We start from the raw sequence: 21,857 nt of genomic DNA, 5'->3' as shown, positions 1-21,857 counted from the left end.
TGAACTCATACATAACCTATGAATTTAGGATCAGTCTTTCCAGTTTGGAAAAAAAGACTATTGGAATTTTTATGGGGATTGCATTGAAGCTATACATTGCTTTAGGACATACTGCCATCTTAAGTCTTCTAAAGCATGAACATGGGATATCATTCCATTTAGTTGGGTCTCCTTTAATTTCTTTCAGAAGTGTTCTGTATCTTCTTGAATTTGATGAGACTTGTTTTGTGGCCTAACATGTGATCTATGATGGAGAATGCTCCATATGCTCTGGAGAAGAATGTATATTCTGCTGCTGCTAGATGGAATATTTTGTATATGTCTGTTAGGCCCATTTGGTCTATAATGTTGTCAAATTCCACTGTTTTCTCATTGATTTTCTATCTGGGTTAAACATTGTTGAAAGTAGAGGATTGAAGTTGTAGGCAGCATATAGTTGAGTCTTGTTTTTTTAACCCATTTAGCCACTCTATGACTTTCTAGTGGATAATTTAATCCATTTACAAGTAGCATATTTTTTTCTTTTTTAATATTCTTTTAATTTAAAAAAAATTTACATTTTTAAAATTAGAGTTGATTTTCAGTGTTGTGCCAGTTTCTGCTGTACAGCAAAGTGATCCAGTCATACATACATATACATTCCTTTTCTCATATTCCATCATGGTCCATCCCAAGAGATTGGATATAGTTCCCTTTGCTGTGCTGTAGAACCTCATTGCTTATCCATCCTAAATGTAACAGTTTGCATCCCCCCCTCCCCCTTGGTAGCCACAGGTTTATTCTCTGTGTGAGTGTGTTTCTGTTTTGTAGATAGGTTCATCTGTGCCATATTTAGATTCCACATATAAGTGATATCATATGGTATTTGTCTTTCTCCTTCTGACTTAATATAATAATCTCTAGTTGAATCCATGCAAATGGCATTATTTCATTTTTTATGGCTCAGTAGTATTCTGTTGTATATATGTCCCACGTCTTCCTAATCCATTCATCTGTTGTTTTGGGGTTTTTCTTGTATTTTCTAGGGCCACACCTGCAGCATATGGAGGTTCCCAGGCTAGGGGTCTAATTGGAACTGTAGCTGCCAGCCTTCGCCAGAGCCACAGCAACACCAGATCTGAGCTGCGTCTGCGACCTACACCACAGTTCATGGCAACGCCAGATCCTTAACCCACTGAGCAAGGCCAGGGATCGAACCTGAAACCTCATGGTTCCTAGTCAGATTCGTTAACCACTGAGCCACGATGGGAACTCCCCATTCATCTGTTGGTAGACATTTAGGTTGTTTCTGTGTCTTGGCTGTTGTGAATAGTGTTGCTGTGAACATACAGGTGTGTGTGCCTTTTTGAATTATAGCTTTGTCTGCATCATATGATAGTGCTATCTTTAGTTTTCTGAGGAGCCTCCATACTGTTTTCCATAGTGGTCATACCAATTTACATTCCCCCCAACAGTTAGGAGGGTTCCCTTTTCTCTAAACCCTCTCCAGCATTGCTTATTTGTAGACTTATTAATGATGGCCCTTCTGGCTGGTGTGAGGTGATATGTCATTATAGTTTTGATTTTGCACTTCTGTAATAATTAGTGATGTTGAACTTTTCATGTTCCTTGGCCATCTGTACGTCTTTGGAAAAATGTCTATTTAGGTCTTCTGCCCGTTTTTCAATGGGGTTGTTTCGTTTTTGGTTGTTGAGTTGTATGAGTTATTTGTATGTTTTTTTTTATTTGTTTTATAATTTTTTTATTTTCCCACTGTACAGCAAGGGGGTCAGGTTATCCTTACATGTATACATTACAATTACATTTTTCCCCCCACACTTTCTTCTGTTGCAACATGAGTATCTAGACAAAGTTCTCAATGCTATTCAGCAGGATCTCCTTGTAAATCTATTCTAAGTTGTGTCTGATAAGCCCAAGCTCCCGATCCCTCCCACTCCCTCCCCCTCCCATCAGGCAGCCACAAGTCTTTTCTCCAAGTCCATGATTTTCTTTTCTGAGATGTTCATTTGTGCTGGATATTAGATTCCAGTTATAAGTGATATCATATGGTATTTGTCTTTGTCTTTCTGGCTCATTTCACTCAGGATGAGATTCTCTAGTTCCATCCATGTGGCTGCAAATGGCATTATGTCATTCTTTTTTATGGCTGAGTAGTATTCCATTGTGTATATATACCACCTCTTCCGAATCCAATCATCTGTCGATGGACATTTGGGTTGTTTCCATGTCCTGGCTATTGTGAATAGTGCTGCAATGAACATGCGGGTGCACGTGTCTCTTTTAAGTAGAGTTTTGTCCGGATAGATGCCCAAGAGTGGGATTGCGGGGTCATATGGAAGTTCTATGTATAGATTTCTAAGGTATCTCCAAACTGTTCTCCATAGTGGCTGTACCAGTTTACATTCCCACCAACAGTGGAGGAGGGTTCCCTTTTCTCCACACCCCCTCCAGCACTTGTTATTTGTGGATTTATTAATGACGGCCATTCTGACTGGTGTGAGGTGGTATCTCATGGTAGTTTTGATTTGCATTTCTCTTACAATCAGGGATGTTGAGCATTTTTTCATGTGTTTGTTGGCCATCTGTATATCTTCTTTGGAGAAATGTCTATTCAGGTCTTTTGCCCATTTTTCCATTGGGTGGCTGGCTTTTTTGCTGTTGGGTTGTATAAGTTGTTTATATATTCTAGAGATTAAGCCACAAGTAGCATATTTTTTTTTGATAGATGAGGACTTACTAATGATATCTTATTGTTTCCTGGGTCTTTTGTAGTTCCCTTATTTCTTTACTTTTATCTTGCTGCCTTCCTTTATGAACTGATGATTTTCAATTTTTATATGCTTTGATTCTCTTCTCTTTATCTTTTGTGTACCTATAGGTTTCTGCTTTGCAGTTACTAGGATGTTTACATAAAATAGTTTAGAGATATAGCAGTCCATTTTACACTGATAATGACTTATCTTCAATCACATACAAAAACTCTACTTTTTAGTCCTCCCTTTTATGTTTTTGTTATCACAGTTTACCTTTTTATAGATGTATTCATAAATTATTGCAGCTACAATTATTTTTAATACTTTTGCTCTTCAACATTTATACTAGAGTTAAGTGGTTAACACATCACTATAAATAGTATTAGAGTATTCTGATTTTGACCCAATACTTACCTTTCCATGTATATTTTCATGTTACTAATTCACATCTTTTTGTTTTCAAGTTATTAATTAGCATCTTTTCATTTCAGCTTAAATAACTTTCTTCAGCATTTCTTACAAGTCTGGTGGTGATTGACTCTCACCAGCTTTTGTTTGGGGAAGTGTTTATATCTCCTTGATTTTTTTTTTTTTTTGCTTTTTCAGGGCTGCACTTGCAGCATGTGGAAGTTCCCAGGCTAGAGGTCTAATCAGAGCTGTAGTTTCCAGCTTATACAACAGCCACAGCAAGGCCAGATCCTAGCCACATCTGCCACCTACCTCACAGCTCACGGTGACATCAGATTCTTAACCCACTGAGCAAGGCCGGGAATTGAACCCACACCCTCATGGATACTAATTGGGTTATTTCCACTGTGCCACAATGGGAACTCCTGTATCTCCTTTATTTTTGAAAGACCACTTTGCCAGTTGGATATTACTGGTTGGGAGGGTTGTTTATATCAATTGTATATATTTTCTTTCAGTGGTATATATTTCACTTTAAATACATAACTCTCTCCTGGCCTATAAAGTTTCTGCTGAGAAATCTGCTGATAGACTTATGGGAGTTCTTTTCTAAGTTATAACCTCTCTTGCTGCTTTTAAGATTCTTTTTGTCTTTAATTTTTGACAGTGTCTTGGAGAATATCACTTTAAGTTGAAATTTTTTGCTGACCTATGAGCTTCATGAAATAGAAATTCATAACTTCAAATCTCTACCCAGATTTAGGACATTCACAACCATTATTTCTTTCTTCCCTGTTCTACACCTCTCTTCTCCTTCTGGGACTCCAATCAATAATTCACAGATTGGTCCTTTTTATGATTAATTTTGGCCAATTTCAGCTCTTAGCACAGTAGCAGCTACTCATTTTCATTTCCTCATCCACAGCCCTCTGGCAGACAACTATGCATATCTTCTAGAAACAACCTGTACAAAACTTGCAGGAGCCAGGATGGGGGGTGGGGAGCCCTGCCCTCTGATTATCAGGGATCCGTGCTTTGACTACTGACTGATCAGAGGTGTAGACAAGGGGTAGAACCATTTTTGTTCTACCACCTCCCATTGTCAGAAGCCTCTCTCCCTCTGGCTAAAGTGACTTCTAGTGGATATTAAGAGCCAGTGCCCCTTTTTCCCTCTTCATTTTTCTCTATTTCCCCTTTTACAAACCAGACATTAAATACAATTTTCCTACAGAGGTAACTGCAACTATGGAGGAAATGAGAAAGCAACTGTGCACCTACGGAGGAAATGAGAAAGCAACTGTGCACGCCCAGGAAAAGCATGAGAATACATGAGAAAACCTTATGTTTATACCACAGGCTAATCCTTAACACAAAAATAACCTGTAACAAATTAAAGACAAAGAAAAATAATAAATAAAAACAATTTTTTATAAACCAGCAAACCCCTGGGGAAGGGGAGAATCACGTCTGTGTTTACATTAGACTCAAATGCCCAGCTGTCAACAAAATACACAAAAGAAATAGAAAATTATGACCTGTTCAAAGGAAACAAACAAACAAACAGAAACTATCCCTGAAAAAGACCTGGCGGCAGACCTCCTAGAAAGACTTTTCATATGACTCATTTTTTTGTGATATTCACTTTACTGTAGCACTCCAGAATTGAACCCACAATATTTCTGAGGTATGCCTGTACTTTAAATGTAAATGTATTAAACTTTACAATCAAAAGACAGAGATTGGTAGAATGAATTTATGAAATCATCCAGCCATATGTTATCTATAATTGACTCATTTTAGATCCAAAAGTTCAAACAGACTGAAAGTGAAAGGATGGGAAAAGATACATAATGCAAATAATAACCAAAAGAAAGTATAACAAAATAACTTTACATTTATAAGAGACAAAGAGACAAAGTATACATTAATACTAGGTTCAATATAGCATGAAGATACAACAATAATGAATACATGCACACCTAATAACAGGCCATCAAAATATAAGAAGAAAAGCTGACAAAATTAAGGGGATAAATAGACAGTTCTACAGTAATAGTTGGAGATTTCAACAGAAAATAAGGAAATCAAAGACTTAAACAGCACAATAGCCAACTAGGTTTAAAAGACATATACAGAATACTCTACACAACAACATACACATTCTTCTTAAGTGCACATGGCACACTTTCCAGGATAGACAACATCCTAAATCACAAATAACGTCTCAGTAGTTAAAAAGATAGATATTATACAATGTATCTTCTCCAATCACAATAGGATGAAGTTAAAAATAAGTAACAGAATTAATTTGGAAAATTCACAAGTTTGTGGAAATTAAACAACACAATTGTTGGAACCCTTATGGATCATTGTTGGGAATGTAAAATGGCATGGCAAATCCTTAAAAATCTTTAAGTAGAATTACCACATGATCTAGAAATTCCACTTCTGGGTATATACCCAGAAGAACTGACAGCAGGATCTGAAAGATATATTTGTAATTCCATGTTCATAGGCAGCACTGTTCACAGTAACTAAAATATGGAAGAAATCAAAATATGCATTGACAGGTGAATGGATAAGCCAACTGTGGTGTATATACATACAGTGGAATATACTCAGCCTTAGAAAGACAGGAAATTCTGACCTATGCTTCAACATAGATGAACCTTGAGGACATAATGCTAAGTAAAATAGGCCAGTCACCAAAAAAAAAAACAAATAGTGTATGGTCCACATATATAATGTACTTAGAGTAGTCAAAATCAGAGACAGAAAATAGGTAGAATGATGGCTGCCAGGGGCTAGAAAAGAGGGATAGGGAGTTAGTTTTCATTTTACAAGTTTTATAAGTTATGAAGATAGATGGTGGTGATAATTGTACATTAGTGATGTATGTACTACTGCTGACCTGCACAATTAAAAATGATTTAAGATGGTAAATATTATATTTTGTGACTTTACCACAATTTTAAAAATGAGGGAATTCCAATTTCTGGTTCCACATATAATGAGTTTTGAAGTCACCATTCTGTCCTAACAATACATAAAAAGCTGAACAGACTGAAAAATCAAAAACTCTTCTTGGACCCACGAGAAGAGAAGACATAGGGTAAACTGCTGTTCCCAAGACTGCAAAGACAGGCAAATAGAGGGATAAGCAGTATACAGGAGCAGAGACTCACAAGTGGAAAATACTGATTAAGCCAGTGCCAGGTAGGAAACACTAAACTGTAATTGATGAATTGCTGAAGGCTGAGTGTAGACAACACTGAGAGTTAAAAACTGCAGCAGGACTAGCCATAAGTGGGCTGCCCACAATACTGTGAGATTTACCTGCAGAACCTCGACCAGATTCCCATAGTAAATACTGGAGAAAAATTCTCCGACTTTCAGCAGAAGGTGGGGGAAAAGGACCATTTTGAAATAAGAGCACTCTTTCCTTAATAAAGTCCACCCTAAGGGGAAATCTAGTTAACCAGAGTCTAACTTTATAGGGTATTATTAGAACCTAAGTGACCTGGGGAAGGGAAATACCCATTTTCAGCCCTCTCTAGCTATCCTATCAAACCAATAAAACACTTGTGAAGTTCACAGTCCTGAGACACAGGCTCACTAAAAGACTGCGACTTAGTCATAAAGCTATAAAAAGCTTCCCTTCCCCCTCACACCTCACCACCACATTACTGAAAGGCACTCTGCAGCAGTGCCCTTTACTCCATACATCGTGACTGGCTATTAAGAAAAAATTAGAAGGCATACCAAAAGTCGAAAAACATATTTTGAAGAAACACAGCAAGCATAAAAACCAGACATGGAAGGGGTATTGGCATTATTAGGATGGGAATTTAAAATAATTTTGATTAATATGCTAAGGACTATAAAGGATAAATTTGGCAGAATGCAAGAACTGATGGGCAAGCAATGTAAGCATTGCTTCAGTATTGATTAGAGATAAAAAATCCTAAGAAAGAACTAATATCTATATAAGGAAGAGCACTCAAGAAGGAATTAAGTGAAACTGACCAAAATTAGACAAAGAGAAAATCTTGAAAGCAGCTAGGGAAAAGAAACAAATCACATACAAGGGAACCCTGATAAGGTTATCGGCAGATTTTTCAGCAGAAACTCTGCAGGCCAGAAGGGAGTGGCATGATATACTTAATGAGATGAAAGGAAAAAAACTCAAATCAAGATTACTCTACCCAGCAAGGCTCTCATTCACATTTGAGGGAGAAATCAAAACATTCACACATAAGGAAAAGCTGAGAGAATTCAGCAACACTAAACCAGCCTTACAACAAATACTAAAGGAACTTCTCTAGGCAGAAAAGACAGCAACAGGCAACAAAAATACCACAAATGACAAGGCTCACCAGTAAAGGTATGTATACAGTAAAGATACAAAATCATCCATGCACAATTATACTACCAAATTCAGAAAGCATGAGAAGAGGTGGGTACAAAGGGAGGACACTGGAGATGAACTTGCAATTAAGAGAACAACAACTTAAAACAATCTCATATACATATAGACTCTTATATCAAATTTCAGAATACCTGCAAACCAAAAATCTACAATTGATACACAAAGAAAAATCAACTCAAATACAACACTAAAGATAGTCATCAATCCAGAAGAGGAGAGAACAGAGAAGAAGGAAAGAAAACAGAGCAGCAAAAACAAATCCAAAGCAAATAATAAAATGGCAATAAGAACATACATATCAATAATTGCCTTAAATGTTAATGGACTAAACGCCCCAGGCAAAAGACACAGACTGGCTGAATGGATACAAAAACAAGATCCATATACATGCTTTCTTCAAGAGACCCACTTCACTTCTATGGACACACACAAATTGAAAGTGAGAGGATGGAAGAAAATATTCCATGCCAATGGGAATCAAAAGAAAGCTGGAGTAGCAATACTCATAACAGACAAAATAGACTTTAAAATGAAGACTATTTTAAGGGACAAGGAAGGTCACTACATAATGACCAAAAGATCAATCCAAGAAGAAGATAGAACAACTGTAAATATCTATGCACCCAATATAGGTTCACTGCAATATATAAGGCAACTGCTAACAACCTTAAAAGGACAAATCAACAATAACACAATCATAGTGGGGGACTTTAACACCTCACTTACAGCAATAGACAGATCAACCAGATAGAAAATCAATAAGGAAACACAGGTCCTGAATGGAGCATTAAACCAGATGGACTTCATAGATATTTATAGGACATTCCATCCAAAAGCAACAGAATACACATTCTTCTCAAGTGCACATGGAACATTCTCTAAGACTGAGCACATCCTGCACTACAAATCCAACCTTGGTAACTTTAAGAAAACTGAAATCATATCAAGCATCTTTTCTGATCACAATGCTATACAGCTGTAAATCAACAACAAGAAAAAAATCTGCAAAAAACACAAACACGTGGAAACTAAACAACATGCTACTAAACAAACAACCAATGGATCACTGAAGAAATCAAAGAGGAAATTAAAAAATACCTAGAGGCAAATGACAACAAAGATACGACACTCCAAAACCTATGGGATGCAGCAAAAGCCCTTCTAAGAGGAAAGTTTATACCAATACAAGCCCACCTCAGGAAACAAGAAAAAGCTCAACTAAACAAGCTAACTTTACATCTAAAGCAGCTCGAGAGAGACGATCAGACAAGACCTAAAGTTAGTAGAAGGAAAGAAATCATAAAGATCAGAGCTGAAATCAATGAAATAGAAACAAAGAAAACCACTGAAAAGATCTATGAAACAGAAAGCTGGTTCTTTGAAAAGATCAACAAAATTGATAAACCCTTAGCCAGACTTATCAAGAAAAAAAGAGAGAAGACTCAAATCAATAAAATTAGAAATGAAAAAGGAGAAGTAACAATGGACATCACAGAAATACAAAGGATCATAAGAGACTACTAGAGGCAACTACATGCCAATAAAATGGAAAACCTAGAAGAAATGGACAAATTCTTAGAAAGGCACAATCTTCCAAGACTAAACCAAAATGAAATAGAAAAGATGAATGGACCAATCACAAGTACTGAAATTGAAACTGTGATTAAAAAACTTCCAACAAACAAAAGTCCAGGACCAGATGGCTTCACAGGACAATTCTATCAAACATTTAGAGAAGAGCTAACACCTCTCCTTCTGAAACTATTTCAAAAAATGGCAGAGGAAGGGATACTTCCAAACTCATTCTATGAGGCCACCATCACCCTGATACCAAAACCAGACAAAGACTCCACAAAAAAAGAAAAAACTGCAGGCCAATCTCACTGATGAACATCGATGCAAAAATCCTCAACAAAATACTACCAAACCGCATCCAACAATACATTAAAAGGATTGTACATCATGATCAAGTGGGATTTATCCCAGGGATGCAAGGGTTCTTCAATATCCACAAATCCATCAGTGTGATACACCACATTAATAAACTGAAGAATAAACACCATATGATCCTCTCAATGGATGCAGGAAAAGCCTCTGACAAAATCCAACACCCATTCCCGATAAAAACCCTTCAGAAAGTGGCCATAACAGGAACCTACCTCAACATGATAAAGGCCATATATGACAAACCCACAGCAAACATCATTCTCAATGGTGAAAAGCTGAAAGAATTCCCGCTGAGATCAGGAACAAGACAAGGATGTCCACTCTTGCCACTACTCTTCAACATAGTTCTGGAAGTCCTAGCCACAGCAATCAGAGAAGTAAAAGAACTAAAAGGAATCCAAATTGGAAAGGAAGAAGGAAAATTATCACTGTTTGCAGATGACATGATACTATACCTAGAGAATCCTAAAGACGCTACCAGAAAACTGTTAGAGCTCATCCACGAATTCGGCAAAGTCGCAGGATACAAAATCAATACACAGAAATCGACGGCATTTCTATACACCAACAATGAAAGATCAGAAAGAGAACTTAGGGAAGCAATCCCATTTACCATCACGCCCAAAAGAAAAAAATACCTAGAAGTAAACCTACCTAAAGAGACAAAAGACTGTACTGTGAAAACTATAAAACACTGATGAAAGAAATCAAAGATGACACAAACAGATGCAAAGACATACCATGCTCGTGGATTGGAAGAGTCAATATTATCAAAATGACTCTACTACCTAAGGCAATCTACAGATTCAATGCAATCCCTATCAAATTACCAAGGACATTTTTCACAGAACTCAAAATATTCTAAAGTTTGTTTGGAAGCACAAAAGACCCAGAATAGCCAAAGACATCCTGAAAAAGAAAAATGGAGCTGGAGGAATCAGGCTCCCGGACTTCAGACTATACTACAAAGCAACAGTCATCAAAACCATATGGTACTGGCACAAAGACAGACATACAGATCAGTAGAACAGGAGAGAAAGCCCAGAATTCAACCCAAGCACCTATAGCCAACTCATCTATGACAGAGGAGGCAAGAATATACAACGGAGAAAGGACAGCTTGTTCAAGAAGTGGTGTTGGGAAAACTGGACAGCCACATGGAAAAGAATGAAATGAGAACACTCCCTAACACAATACACAAAAATAAACTCCAAGTGGATTAAAGATCTAGATATAAGACCAGACACTATCAAACTCTTAGAGGAAAACAAAGGCTAAACACTCTCCGACATAAACCACAGCAACACCTCTCAGATCCATCTCTTAGAGTAATGACAATAAAAACAAAAATAAACAAATGGGACCTCATCAAACTTCAAAGTTTCTGCCCAAAAACAAAAAGACAACCCACAGAATGGGAGAAAATCTTTGCAAGGGAATCCACTGACAAGGGATTGATCTCAAAAATTTATAAACAATTTCTGCAGCTCCATGCCAAAAAAAAAAAACAACCAAACAACCCCATCAAAAAATGGGCAGAAGATCTAAACAGACAGTTCTCCAAAGAAGACATACGGATGGCCAAGAAACACACGAAAAGATGTTCAACATCACTCATTATTAGAGAAATGCAAATCAAAACCACTATGTGGTACCACCTTACACCAGCCAGAATGGCCATCATCCAAAAGTCTACAAAGGGTAAGAGCTGGAGAGGGTGTGGAGAAAAAGGAACCCTATTACACTGTTGGTGAGATTGTAAATTGGTGCAACCACTGTGGAAAGTAGTGTGGAGATTCCTCAGAAAACTAAAAATAAAACTACCATTTGACCCAGCAATCCCACTCCTGGGCATCTATCCAGAGAAAACCAGGACTCACAAAAACACATGTACTCCAATGTTCATTGCAGCACTCTTTTCAATAGCCAAGACATGGAAACAACCTAAATGTCTATCGACAGAGGTGTGGATCAAGAAGATGTGGTACATATACACAATGGAATATTACTCAGCCATTAAAAGGAACGCAATACCAGCATTTTTAGCAACATGGATGGACCTAGAAATTACCATGCTAAGTGAGGTCAGCCACACAGTGAGACACCAACATCAAATGCTTTCACTGACATATGGAATCTGAAAAAAGGACAGACTGAACTCTTTGCAGAACAGATGCTGACTCACAGACATTGAAAAACTTATGGTCTCCAGAGGAGACAGTTTGGGGGTTGGGGGAACGTGCTTGGGTTGTGGGATGGAAATCCTGTGAAATTGGATTGTTATGATTATTATACAATTACAGATGTGATAAATTCATAAGTAATAAAAAAAGAAGGAATTGAGTGAAAGTAAAATTTAAATCCAAATAAATTAATTTAAACCCTAATTTTAAAAAATTCAATTAATATTCCGGCAAGTTATTTTTGTAGAAATTGATAATTCCAAAACTTAAATGGAAGCAAACAGGGCCAAGAATAGACAAGAAAACTGAAAAACTATCAAAGTAGGAGGGTTTACTCTACTGGATATTAAGATTTAGGGAACTTCTATAGTTGAAACAATGCATATATAGCACATATGTAATATAGCATAAGGACTGATAAATAGATAAATATAACAAATAGGGTCCAAAGCATTTTAATCCATGTGCAGATCTTAGATTTATGACAAAGTGGCACTCTCCAATAAATGATGGTGGATCAACTTGATATCGATATAGAAAAAGAAGAATAAATGAACTCCTTGCTCATATCATATAAAAATAATAAACTGCAGATGAAATATAAATCACAGAGTAAAAGATAAAGTAATACAGTTTCCAGGAGGTAGTAAAGGAGAATATCTTCATGATCTTGGGATAGGGAAAGATTTCTTAAGATAAAAAAGGCATTAATCGTTCATAAAAGAAACATTATTAAATTGGACTACATTAAAACTAATAATTTCTGTTCATGTTACTGAATTATTAAGACAGTGAAAACGCAAGCTGTTGGAATGGAAGAACATATCTGCAATACAAGAAACCACCAAAGAGCTCACAACCAAAGGATACACACACACGTGGGCAGGCGCACATGACCCTATACACAAACAAAAGGACAGACAACCCAACAGAAAAAAAATAGGCAAAAAACTGGAATAGATACTTTGCAAAAGAGGATATCTAAATGGCCAATAAACTTACTTGAAACGTGTTCAACTTTGCTAGCCATCAGTAAAAAACAACTTTTAAAACACAAGATACCACTATACCCTCAACAGAACTGTCCAATTTAAAAGATAGAGAATATCTCATATTGGTAAGGAAGTGGAGGAAGGCGAACTCTCATACACTGCTGGTGGGAGTGCAAATAAAGCCAATTGTTTTGGAAAAATTTTTTGGAACTATCCACAAAAAGGGAATGTGTTCATACCCCATGGCCCAATCACTTTAATTCCTAAGATTATACAGAATAAAAATACGTGCACCTGGGCACCATACATGCAAAAGAATATTTTCAGGTCCAAAACTAAAAACAACCTAACTTTCTATCAACACAATGGGCTGGATACACAAATTGAGTACATGTAGTGGAACAATGCAATATTAGCAATGAAAATGAGTGCATTACAAGCTTTACAAAGTACCTTCGATGAATCTCCAAACATAGTATGTACAGACTCGGTCAGACACCAGGATAAACACAGTCTATTCCAATAATATAAATTCAAAAGCAGTCAAAACAAACACCTGGTATTAGAAGTCAGGATACTGGTTATCTTTTAAGGAGAAAGGAAGAGTAGTAATTACAAAAAGGAAAAATCCTAACAATTTTTCATTTCTTGAGCTGGGTCATAATTATATGACAGTTTTCTTTGTGTGATCATTTAGTATGACAAATATTATTTGTTCACTCTTCTGTTATACATCAACTAAAATTTTTAAATGCAAATCTGACATTACTGCTTCTAATGGGGATTACTTGCCTTGTTAATTTCCTCTCATCCTTGCCTGAAATGAACTTCTGTCTCCTTAAGGTTGTGGGGTACCTTCTGAGAGGAGTGTCCAGACAAAGTTTAAAAACGCGTTTCCAATTCTCTTCTACAGTCAGCTGCATTTTGATATAATCAAGGACTAAAAGTCACCTTGAAGCAAATCTTCCTTTTTCTACAAAGAATCTCTTTAAGTGGGTTCCTATCCTAACAGTATTTAGCATGGCTTTAAGTATGATTTCTTGTGGAGGGAAGTAGGAATAAGGGTTCTAGGTCTGTGTTCTGGAAGGCAGTGTTCAATGAATCAAAGAGAGTCAATTGCTAAATATCTGTACAGTGGCATCTGTTAAATGTTAAATGTCACCTCAGTGGCATACGAACTAGGAGGACCATCCTTTAAAAAACTGCTGTGAAACAACTTTACCTTGGCAGCAGTCTTGCTGGCAACTAGAACAGATTTAGGCTCTCACCTTATTTCAGACCCGAGATTTGGGGTAAGTGTGCTAGCAGAGAAGCACTTGTTCCCTCTGGAGCCTTTTTTGAGGAGTCTCATCTTCCTAGGAAATACTCAACCTTATTCCTGCTGCACACACCTTTTGCCCCCATGCTTCTCAGCTGCTTTGCCCCAATCATCTATTGACTCAGATCACTGCCACCTCTGAGGGTGACCATCAACTGGACTTGTGCCATTCCCACTGCCCTGGGCTGGCCTAGAATCCCATGGATTTAGTTCAGAGAGGGATTGAAAATTACTTTAAAGATTCTGGAGAGTTTGGCTTCTTTACTAAGAGCAACATCAATAACATTGCTCAAGATAAGGAGGCAGGACCAAAACCGAAGCCTTTGAACACACAACTTTTGAGGGAGAGAAAAGGGCTTACAGAAAAAATAATGACTGTGTTCAGATGGACTTAATTACCACAAAATTCATTATAATACACTCTCAATATAAGGGAAGTATAATGTGAGCATTTGAGAACTTGAATTCAACCGAGAACATGAAAGATCAGGCATAGAAGGTGAATGTGATAATTGGCACAGTAGTGCAGTGATAGAAATGATAGAATTTTTAAGTGCATGAGTCAGAATGCCTTAAAGAGTGACTCAGCTCCTCCATAATGATATAATTACATCATCACAGCATCATAAGAATAAAACATGGTAAAAAAAAAATTAACTAGACTATTTTCTGTGAAATAATGTTTTAAAAACATTTTCACATACATTATCTTATTTTTAAAATAGTCCCTTAAGGTAAATAATCATGGCAAAGATTGCGATTTGTCCTCTAACATAACTTACTCTCTTCCTCAATAATCTAACCCCCAAAATATCAGCTGCTCAAATAAAAACTGTTACTATCTCATCGATTTTTGTTATTCAAATTTTATTACAAAATGCATGCACTTTTCCTTAGGTTTGGGTCTTGAATAATTCTCACCAGCTATTTAACATTTTTAAGCTGAAACATTACTATTAGTCCTTTGAATTTTTTCCCATCACTTGCACAGGCTTTCATAACACCTAATGGCCCTTGCAAATTTAATCAAGATGTTATGTACTTCCTCTCACAACTCATTAAGATGTCAATATAACAATGCTGCTGATCAGCCTCTGTAGCCTATTCCTTTCACATCGTATTATTCTCAAGAAAAGGTTTCAGTCTACAATCTCCTTTCATTGATATTTAACTAAATTAAATTTTTAAGTCAAACTTTCAATGATTATACAAAATATTTATAAAATACAAATACCCATTATCAACTTCTCTTTACTAATACTACAATTCTGCAAGGGTAAAAACACATCTATATGAAGTGACAGGAGTCCCCCACTTTCTCTCTCCTACACGGAACCATAATCCCACCACATGAATTGACTATTTTTTTAATCCGAATTAAATCTTCTTTTTTAAAGGTAGGAAATAAGAGTTTTCATCTTCAATTAAGTATGCCACATTACTTTGTACTGTCATGGATTATTGGACAGTTAGCTTTGTTAATTGAGCTGTACTGATTTTCACACTGGTCCACATTTTGTCACTACAAATATGCACTTCCCAATCAATCTCACACCTAGATTGAGATTAGAGGATTTTTTATTTTATTTAAAAAATATTTTCTATTGTCATATTCTTTTTTTTTTTTTGTCTTTTGTCTCGTTGTTGTTGTTGTTGTTGTTGCTATTTCTTGAGCCGCTCCCGCGGCATATGGAGGTTCCCAGGCTAGGGGTTGAATCGGAGCTGTAGCCCCCGGCCTACGCCAGAGCCACAGCAACGCGGGATCCTACACCACAGCTCACGGCAATGCCGGATCGTTAACCCACTGAGCAAGGGCAGGGACCAAACCCGCAACCTCATGGTTCCTAGTCGGATTCGTTAACCACTGCGCCACGACGGGAACTCCTATTGTCATATTCTTATTTACCATCTCTTCTAAATACGAGGGTTTGATAAACCACAAACAAGCCTACATAAGAAACTCTCTAGACAAACTAGAGAAGTCTTAAATTCCTGTAATACATAAGCTTTAGCACAAGCACAAAGTGACTACATACCTAAGATGTATAATAATTTTTGAGAAGAACCAAAAATTAGGCTAAATGACCTGCTGAGCAACAGAACTATTACACAATAGCATAAAATGTTTCTCTTTTAAGTGTTTCTCAGAATAAAAGCTAGGTGCTCCTTAATTTGGGGTTCCTCAGATGGGCAAATATCTTTATAACTTGAAGGTAAGCAAAAGTTTCTTAAGACACAGAAAATAATAACTATAAAGTAAAAAAATCTGGGAAATTAGACCTCTTCAAAATTAAAAACATGTGCTCATTAAAAGACATCATTATAAAAATGAAGAGGTAAGCCACAGACCAGAAAGAAAATACATGCAAATTTTAACGAAGGATGGATATCCAAAATGAAGAACTCCTAGAATTTAATCAAAAAAAAAAAAAATCCAATAGAATATGGGCAAAAAGTCTGAAGAGACACTTTACAGAGGGAGACATATAAATGGGCAATAAGGACACAAAAAAGTGCTCTACATTAATCATCAGGGAAATGCAAATTAAAACCATAAAACCCACAAAACCATTCCAAATAGACAAAATTAAATGTTTGGTAAGGATGTAGAGTAACTGGAACTGCACACACTATTGTGAAGTAGAAAATGGTACAACCACTTAGGAAAAAAGGTCGAGTGATTTTTATTTTTTTTATAAATCTAAACATAATTCTACTCCTATATATTTGCTTAAAAGAAATAAAAACGTTTCCCAAAAGACTTGTACAAAAATGTTAACAGCAGCTTATTCAGAACACCCCAAACTAGAAACAGCCCTGATATGCACCGGTAGGATAAATAAACTGTGAGATATTCATACAATAGAATGCTACTAAGCAATTAAAAAGGAATGAACTAGTGATAAATTCAAGAGGAATGAATTTTAAAACATTATACTGAGTTTCAAAGAAGTCTTACACCAAAGAGGCTGTATTGCACAATATTATTTATGTTCAGTTGGCAGGGTGGATTAACTAGATAGAAATTTTCTGAGGCACTGGTCATGTTCTCGATAGGCATTTAGACTATATAGTTGTATGCACTTGCCAAATCTTTAAATACATGCTTATAACTTACACATTTCACTGTATGTGAATTTTATCTTAAAAAAGAACAAACTAGGAAAACAAAAATTCTATCGAAGAAATATGTCTGTTAAAGACTTGGCATATGCACAGTGAAGTATATGAAATGACTGGCCAACGGGGACCTGCTGTAACATATATAGAGAACTCTACCCAGTATGGTGATAGTCTATGTGGGAAAAGAATCTGAAAGAGAATGGATATGTGTACATGCATAACACCTACACTGTGAATCACCTGTGTTGTACAGCAGAAATTATCACAACATTGTAAATCAACTACCTTTCAACAAAATTTTTTAAAAAGACTACAACTTTTTTAAACTTTTTTTAAAAATGGTACTAAATAAGAAAAATAAATTCAACAATTTTTGGAAAAAAATACATAATTTAACTCAAGTTTATGAAAAAACAGAAGGACCCCTGCACTTAACACAGATGTCAGCCTGGCCTCATCCCCAACCTCCTTCAGGTCTCTGGTAAAATACAATTTTAACACAAAAGCCTTTTCTAACAATCCTACTTAACAAGTACCCCCAACCTTCTAAATTTCTATCTTTGCATTCTGCTTAATATATATCCTCATAACCTTTATAGTATCACCACAAGAACACATCTGTCTGCTGTGATGTCTTAACACCAGCAAAATGTAAATACCAAGAGAGAAGGGGGGAGAGAGAGAGCAATCTTGAACATTTTATCACATTTTGTTTGTTTTTTTCTCTTAACATTACTGCATTTTTAACATCTCACATCACTGCAATCAACTTTGGTTTGAGGTAGATTTTAATGGAATAACATTAAGCTTTAAAGGAATGGACAAAAATAGACACTAAATAGGGAACCTCTCACCTCTTTTCAACAGTTTTTGCGCTCTATCTATAGGAAAGCTGAAATTTCCACTGAAATCTGCTCACTTCATGTATGTGATCCCTCTCCAACCCTTACATCTCTGAAAGGAAGAGTGATTAATCTGACAAATAAGAATTTGATATTAATTTGGCCATATTTTACTAGAGGGTGAGATCACTGAGTTAAGCCAGACCATGTTTGCCAGCTTCTTGTCTCCCTTTATTCAAGGCTTGACTGTCTCAGTGCCACCTATGACTGTCTGTGTGAAGCAGGCCCACAGGCTTCATTTATACAACATGCTGGATAAGGAGCATGATAATATGCCAATCAAGTCTCTCAGACAACATGAACAGATTCAGGGTGGGAGGCTTCATTCAGGCCTAAGTCATGTTCTCCAGTACAGCTTTTTCCCTAAGAATCTTGGAACAAAGGTTATAGGATGCGTACCTAGATTAATAAGTTTGTACATCTCATTCAGACAGTAATCATTCAATATATACCATATTAGTCAAAATGCCAAAGGAGTTATAAACTCCTAACTCAAGAAAAATAGAGAAAACATTAAAATAATATAAAACTCCATTGGTGCTAAATAACTTATTTTAATAAATTTGTTTTTAATACAAGGGTAAAATAAGATTCCTACCATTTTAACTACAGTTAAACCCAAACTTCAAAACTAAGTAAATAATTAGCAACATGTTAACTCTGAAGTTTTTAACTACAAGAGTATTAAGTATAACACAGAACTCTTAAATATTTGATGTCTTCTGTCATAATATTAAAAACAAACTTCTTAGCATCCCAAGGCTATCAAATCTTTTTTTTTTTTTTTAATAAGGAAAAGTATAGTCCCTGCTGGTGTTTATATTTGTCAAAAAAAAATTTAAAACCAACGACTATTAACTTGAATATGATTTGAGTACTTCTATGCCATCCAAAAATGCTTGATACATACTAACTCACTGCAGGCTCATGGTCCTGGTAAAGGAAATCATGGACTTTTAAACTACAAAACAAAGAAAATCTAACATTATTTAGTACCTTTTCTTCTTCTTATATTATTATAATTTGTCCAATAAGGAAACAGATTTAATGTCATTGTTTTTTATTCGAATAGACTACTGCCATATGAGATCTTAGTTTCTGTTTCTTCTTAATTAGCTGGTTACTATCCAAAGCCTGAGGACAATTCTCATTAGAGCTGAGCATTTTCACATGAAGGTACTTAGTTTTAATTTAAAATAAGATTAATAATATATGTACACATAGATTAAAATATAACAAACATATGTAAACCAGTAAGATACATTCAACTAGAAAGCTGAAAAGTACCCATTAGAAAGGAGACATAAAGTGAAATAAAATTGACGGAAGGGAGGAGCCACGCATGTTGCATGCAGAAGTTCCAGGGCTAGGGATTAAACCCAAGCCACAGCAGTGACAATGCCAAATCCTTAACTGCTAGGCCACCAGGGAACTGAAAAGGTGAAATTTTTTAATTGAAATAATGCTTAAGAATATATGAGAAGAATAATTTCTCCTAGAGTTAAAACAAATGTGTTTTAAGGAGAAAGAAAAAAAAAAAAAAAAGGCTCCTTAAAACTTAAAGCTAAACATGGGCTTAGTTTAACTCATTAAAAATTATACCCCTGATTTTCCTTTGAGAAAAAAGAAACGGTATAAACAAGGGCATAAACACAAGATTAAGATTCACACTGGAGTCCCCATAGTGGCTGAGCAGTTAAAGAATCTGATTAGCATCGATGAGGACACAGGTTCAACCCCCGGTCATGGATCTCCCATTGCCATGAGCTGTGGTGTAGGCTGCAGATGCGGCTCAGATCCTCTATTGTTGTGGCTGTGGTATAGGCCAGCAGCTACACCTTCAATTAGACCCCTAGCCTGGGAAACTCCATATGCCATGGGTGTGGCCTTAAAAAGCAAAAAAATAAAAAATAAGACTCGAACTAATAGTACTCTGTTGTCACTGAAAATTACAACTAGAAAAAAAAAATTCCAGATATTTCCATTTAATGTGGGCAAAAAATACAATGTTTATATCTAAAATATGTTAATAATTTATTTTCATTCATAATATAAAGTGTTCAGAAAGGTTTACTCTTCCCAGTGCTCAAAATTAAACAGGTATTGTTGTTCAGATCTAAGAATTATAATGGAAAGTAAGTCTACTTTTGCTGAACTAAAGCTCACACAGATTCAAATAAAAAATATGTATGAAAATATCTAGATTAAACAATAAGATTTTAATTTTTGCTATTTTGCAATGACAATAGGTTTACTTTTTGACATTTAAAAATATCTAGCCTTGTTTTATCAATATAAAACTATTTTAAAAATCACAATAAGATCTTTTATATATAACTTAGAAAAACAATTTCACATGATATACTCATAAACACTTAAGAAATTACAATCCAGAAAGGGACAGTCTCCCTGAAACAGAAAGAAGTTCCTTCTTTTTGTCACCTCCATTCCTTATATATAATCTTTATTTTACATCATTTACATAGAAATACTTATCACAATCTGTCAAGGTAGATAAGAAAAAGAATTTTTTTTTTGCCTTCTAAAAGGTCATCAAGTAAATTTACTCAGTCTTCTTAGTATGCTTCTTTTTAACTTTATCTGAAGCATTAGGTATAGGTTTTGAAGTCGATGAACCAGTACCATTGAAAGATTTTGTTTCACTTTTCTTTTCACATGATGAAAACTGCTGCTGCCAGCCAAACAGCATCCGACTCAACGTATCCTCAAAAGGAGCAAAAGGCATAACAGCAGACTCTGTAATCATCATGGTTATCTGAAAAAAAAAAAAAAAAAGGTCAATTTTGAATTTAAATAAAAAAGTTTTTCTGTTTCCTAAAACTGAGAGGGGAAAGTAAAAAGAAGATTCAAAACCCTTTTTTTCATTGAGGTACAACTGACATAACATTATACTAGTTTCAGGTGTAAAACACAATGATATCGATATGAATATGTATTGTGAAATGACCACTGCAATAAGTCTAGTTAACATCTGTTACCATGCAGTTACACAAAATTTTTTTATATGAGAACTTTTAAGATCTACTGTCTTAGCAACTTTCAAATATGCAATACAGTATTACAATAGTCACCATGCCATGCTATACACTACACACAGATGACCTATTTTTTTTTAACTGTAAGTCTGTACGTTTTGACCCCCTTTACCCATTTCACCAACTCATGCCCCCCACCCCACTTCTGGCAACCAAAATCTATTCTCTACACCTATGAGCTTGGGTTTTTTTTGAAAAAAATTTTTGGTTCTACATATAAGATTATTTGTATTTATCTCATTTTTTCACCTAGCACAATGCCATCAAGGTCCACCCATGTTGTAACAAATGACAAGACTGCATTCTTTTTATGGCTGAATAATATTCCATTGTATGTATACATACCACATCTTCTTTATCCATTCATCTATCAATGGACACTTAGGCTGCTTCTATGTTCTGCTACTGTAAATCACACTTCAGTGTGCAACAAACATGGGGGTATACATATCTTTTCTGTTTTTGTCTCCTTCAGATAAGTACCCAGAAGTGGAACTGATATATCATACAGTAGTTCTATTTTGACTTTTTTGAGGACACTCCATAATGGCTACACCAATTTACATCCTACCAACAGGGTATCGGGGTTCCCTTTTCTCCACATCCTCACCAACACTTGTTAATTTTTGTCTTTTTAATAATAGCCAGAAGGAAATTCTAACAGGTGTGAAGTGGTATCTTTGTGGTTTTTACTTGCATTTCCCTGACAATTAGTGATATTGAGCATCCTTTTATGTATCTGTTGG

At 35.8% G+C, this 21,857-nt stretch overlaps 1 protein-coding gene across 1 annotated transcript in view; it reads right to left on the bottom strand.

The window, feature by feature from the left end:
• Positions 1–20,076: 20,076 nt before the first annotated feature.
• Positions 20,077–21,857, bottom strand: part of TMEM38B (transmembrane protein 38B) — a 49,987-nt gene continuing 48,206 nt past the window's right edge. The window contains exon 6 of the mRNA XM_047768095.1: positions 20,077–20,831. Within this exon, the coding sequence (XP_047624051.1) occupies positions 20,619–20,831 (213 nt within the window). The 3' untranslated portion in view covers positions 20,077–20,618. The remainder of the gene's footprint in view (positions 20,832–21,857) is intronic.

The sequence above is a fragment of the Phacochoerus africanus genome, chromosome 2 (assembly GCF_016906955.1).
Source record: "Phacochoerus africanus isolate WHEZ1 chromosome 2, ROS_Pafr_v1, whole genome shotgun sequence".
Taxonomy (NCBI): Eukaryota; Metazoa; Chordata; class Mammalia; order Artiodactyla; family Suidae; genus Phacochoerus; species Phacochoerus africanus.
Note: the sequence above shows the minus strand (reverse complement) of the source record. Positions and strands in the feature narration are given on the sequence as shown.